The 3,290-nt window shown below is 46.1% G+C and overlaps 1 protein-coding gene across 1 annotated transcript in view; it reads right to left on the reverse strand.

The window, feature by feature from the left end:
- LOC138975019 (RNA-binding protein Musashi homolog Rbp6-like) overlaps positions 1 to 2,997 on the reverse strand; it is a 56,446-nt gene extending 53,449 nt beyond the window's left edge. The window contains exons 1-2 of the mRNA XM_070347666.1: positions 2,793 to 2,997; positions 2,443 to 2,483 (exon numbers count right to left, since the gene is read on the reverse strand). Of these exons, the coding sequence (XP_070203767.1) occupies positions 2,443 to 2,483; positions 2,793 to 2,857 (106 nt within the window). The 5' untranslated portion in view covers positions 2,858 to 2,997. The remainder of the gene's footprint in view (positions 1 to 2,442; positions 2,484 to 2,792) is intronic.
- Between the last annotated feature and the right edge of the window lie 293 nt (positions 2,998 to 3,290).

Consider the following 3,290-nt stretch of genomic DNA (forward strand, 5'->3'; position numbering starts at 1 on the left):
GAGAGAGAGAGAGAGAGAGAGAGAGAGAGAGAGAGAGAGAGAGAGAGAGAGAGAGAGAGAGAGAGAGAGAGAGAGAGAGAACTCGAACTCAAAAACTTTATTACCGAGGGATGATAGCATTAGGTCCATATGGTCCTTTCTTACAGCTAGTCCCTACTATAACACACACATGAAACGAAGAACAAGTATGAAGAATAAAAAAAGAAATAAAAAAAACCAAAATCATGTAGGGAAAAGTATAACAAACATTAGTGTGCTTGTGGAAGCATATTATACATTTTCTCTTTTACACACCCTCACACACACTCGCACAAATTGTACACCGACTTAGTCGTTAGAGAGGTGCTTTCGGAGCTGTCTTTTAAAAGAAGATAATGACAGACATGACCTAATATTTACAGGTAGTAAATTCCAAAGGAACGCACCAGAAAACGAAAAACCAGTTTAAAAACAAATCGATGCGGGGCCTTGGCAAGGCAAGGTTATTTTGAGTGTTTGAATAATATGACGGAGATGATTTGAAGAGTTGTATAAGGCAAAAAAAATAATAGGTGTGGTTAAGGTAACATAGCCAAAAAAAATAGGGTAGGAAGGTAGGCAATCACTTTTTTTTTAAACTTTTTTTTCTAATGTGTACAAATTAAACCTACTTGGACAGGGAAATAAGTGTGCGACTCGAGCGCTTTCGCCTTCATTGCGTTTTCTGCACTCGCTTTCTTTTTTTTCTTTTTTTCTTTTGACAAATGTAATAAAAAGTTATTGGGTCGGCCCCTAAAAATAGGGTAGGTCGGGTTACCGTAACCACACCTATTTTTTTTAGGCCTAAGATATGTTGGGGCGTCCTTATAGACGACTGTATACATAAATGAACATTTATTATACAAAAGCTGCTTCTTTAAGCTTAACATCCCAATACTTTTCATCTTTTGCTTTGTAGAAAGAGATGGACTGGGCAGAACTAGTTTAGCAGCTCTACGCTGGAGCGATTTCAGCTTCTTCAAGTGAACTTCACTACACCCGTCCCATACTATAGAAGCATAATCAATATGGGGTTTTATGTGGGCATTGTAAAATAGTTTTCTTCTGTCTAGATTAATAATGCTTTGTAACTTTGACAAAAAACCCAGGTTTTTCGCAAATTTTTTTGCAGATTCCATTGATGTGAGTCTGTCATTTGAGATTATTATCAACAGTAAGTCCCAGTAAACGGTGCTCAGATACTTGCTAGAGAGAGAGACGGAGAGAGTGCGTATGTTCGAGAGAGAGAGACTCAGAGAGAGAGAGAGACGGAGAGAGTGCGTATGTTCGAAAGAGAGAGACTCAGAGAGAGAGAGAGAGAGAGAGACGGAAAGACAGATAGACAAACACATGCAGAGATATCAATCAATATGATAGACTCATCGCCTGGAGAATCAACGCACAAAGTTCGACTGACAAATTCACATTGCTAGAGAGAAAGAGAGAGCTGAACATAGCGTGTATACATGTGTGTTTTAGGCTGGAGGGGCAGAACGCACAATTCGACACATTCCGATGGGAACCGATAGAGCACAGCACACACAGACACAGAAAGCGACGCGCTAACAGCACAACACATAGCCTGGGAACCCTCCCTCTCTGTGTAGTAACTCTGAGTCACACGGGTGGCACTGGGTGTGTGTTTGTCTGTTTATCTCTACACGTGGGTAGCTAGGCAAACAACACTGCTCGCTCTCTCAAAATGTAGACCAGGATTTCCCCCTTGCCCTTCAGTGTGCGATCGGTGTGCGTGTACGGTGGTTTACTCGCGGTTACGTTCAATCATTCAGCATCATCACACCTAACGGGACTTGGGGAATCACTCGGGCGTGTCGGATCGTCACGCTACGATTATCCTCGCATAACGAGCCACGTAACTTCCCTCAAGCGTGTCAGAGAGAGAGAGAGAGAGCGGGAGAGGGGGTGTTATTATTACACGGGGTCAGTGTAGTACCAAGCGGTACACGTGGAAAGCGAGCTACACAATACACCACAACACTGCCAGTCCTCAAGAGTCAAACACAATCCTTGTCGCTATCAGCTGAGAGTCCCGGGGTGGAGGTAGGCGGAAAGTAGAAGATCTCCCCAAGGTTTTCTCCACTCTGTACACACCGGCCACATAACACGCTTTCTCCCCCACTTTTCGCGAATAGCGTGGAGCCGGAGGTATTTAGTTGCTCTCCAAACTGCCGATAGTTTCCTGTGTGAGTGTGTGGAGCGCTTTCTTCCAGTCAGCTGGTATAGCTGGTATAGCTGGTAGCGGACCGCAGCCATTCAGGACCCCGGGAGGAACCTTGAGAGAAGAAAAAGGCGCCAGGCCCAGACCAAAACAGTCGCTCTCCTTCCCCCATCGGTCTGCTAGCATGCAGAGACAGGGAGTCCGAGAGAGACGGAAGCGGGAGAGAGACAAACACACAAACTCACCGGGCGATGTCTGCCACGAAAGACCTCCAATGAACATTTTCCTGCAACAAACAACACGAAGACTTAGACAAGGGCAGTATATTCCACAAACATCACTTTCCCCCCATTTAGACAAAAAAAACCACGCAAAAGCCGATCGCCCCTTCCTCCCCAGAGTGATCGAAGACAAGCCAGAGCGTACGGCACCGAGTCTCTCTATCTCTACACACCCAAAGCGCCCATCATCAGAGTGCCGGCATCTTGGCGACTTGCATTCACTTCAAAACAAACCGCATAACACCCGATCGCAGACTTACACATCACTGCAAAATCACACAGACAAATAAGGAACAATAAAAGTATGCGCTTACCCGGGATCATTAGGAATTTCCTCCGTGTTGTTGTTATTCGACGGTGAGGTACTTTGCGAATCCATTTTGATAAATATAACTACTAGCGACTGTGCTCTACGCTATACTATCTACACCAGCAACTGCGGAACTGCACGTGGTTGTAGCCTAGCCGTAGCACTCTCACCAACACAAGCTTCCACACCATTGGCACACTCGCTGGCTCACTCGCGCGCGCTCGCCAAGGCGCGAGGCAACAGTGATTGACGCGCGCATCGCGGCTCTCCCATTGGTCCGCGCCCTCCGTTGCCGAGGCAACTTCTATCAAGTTTACGTACGTCATGTGCATATTTCTAGCGATGTCACGCCTTCGATTTTTTTTCTCATGACACAATGAAAATACGCCCCGTCCTCCCGAACTGGAATCGGGGGTGGGGGTGGGGGGAGGGGGCTGTATACTCTGTGGCGTCATCACCAAATACTCGCCTCTTGCCAGTCTTGGAGAATACGGGGAAGAGA

The sequence above is a fragment of the Littorina saxatilis genome, linkage group LG9 (assembly GCF_037325665.1).
Source record: "Littorina saxatilis isolate snail1 linkage group LG9, US_GU_Lsax_2.0, whole genome shotgun sequence".
NCBI classification, from domain to species: Eukaryota; Metazoa; Mollusca; class Gastropoda; order Littorinimorpha; family Littorinidae; genus Littorina; species Littorina saxatilis.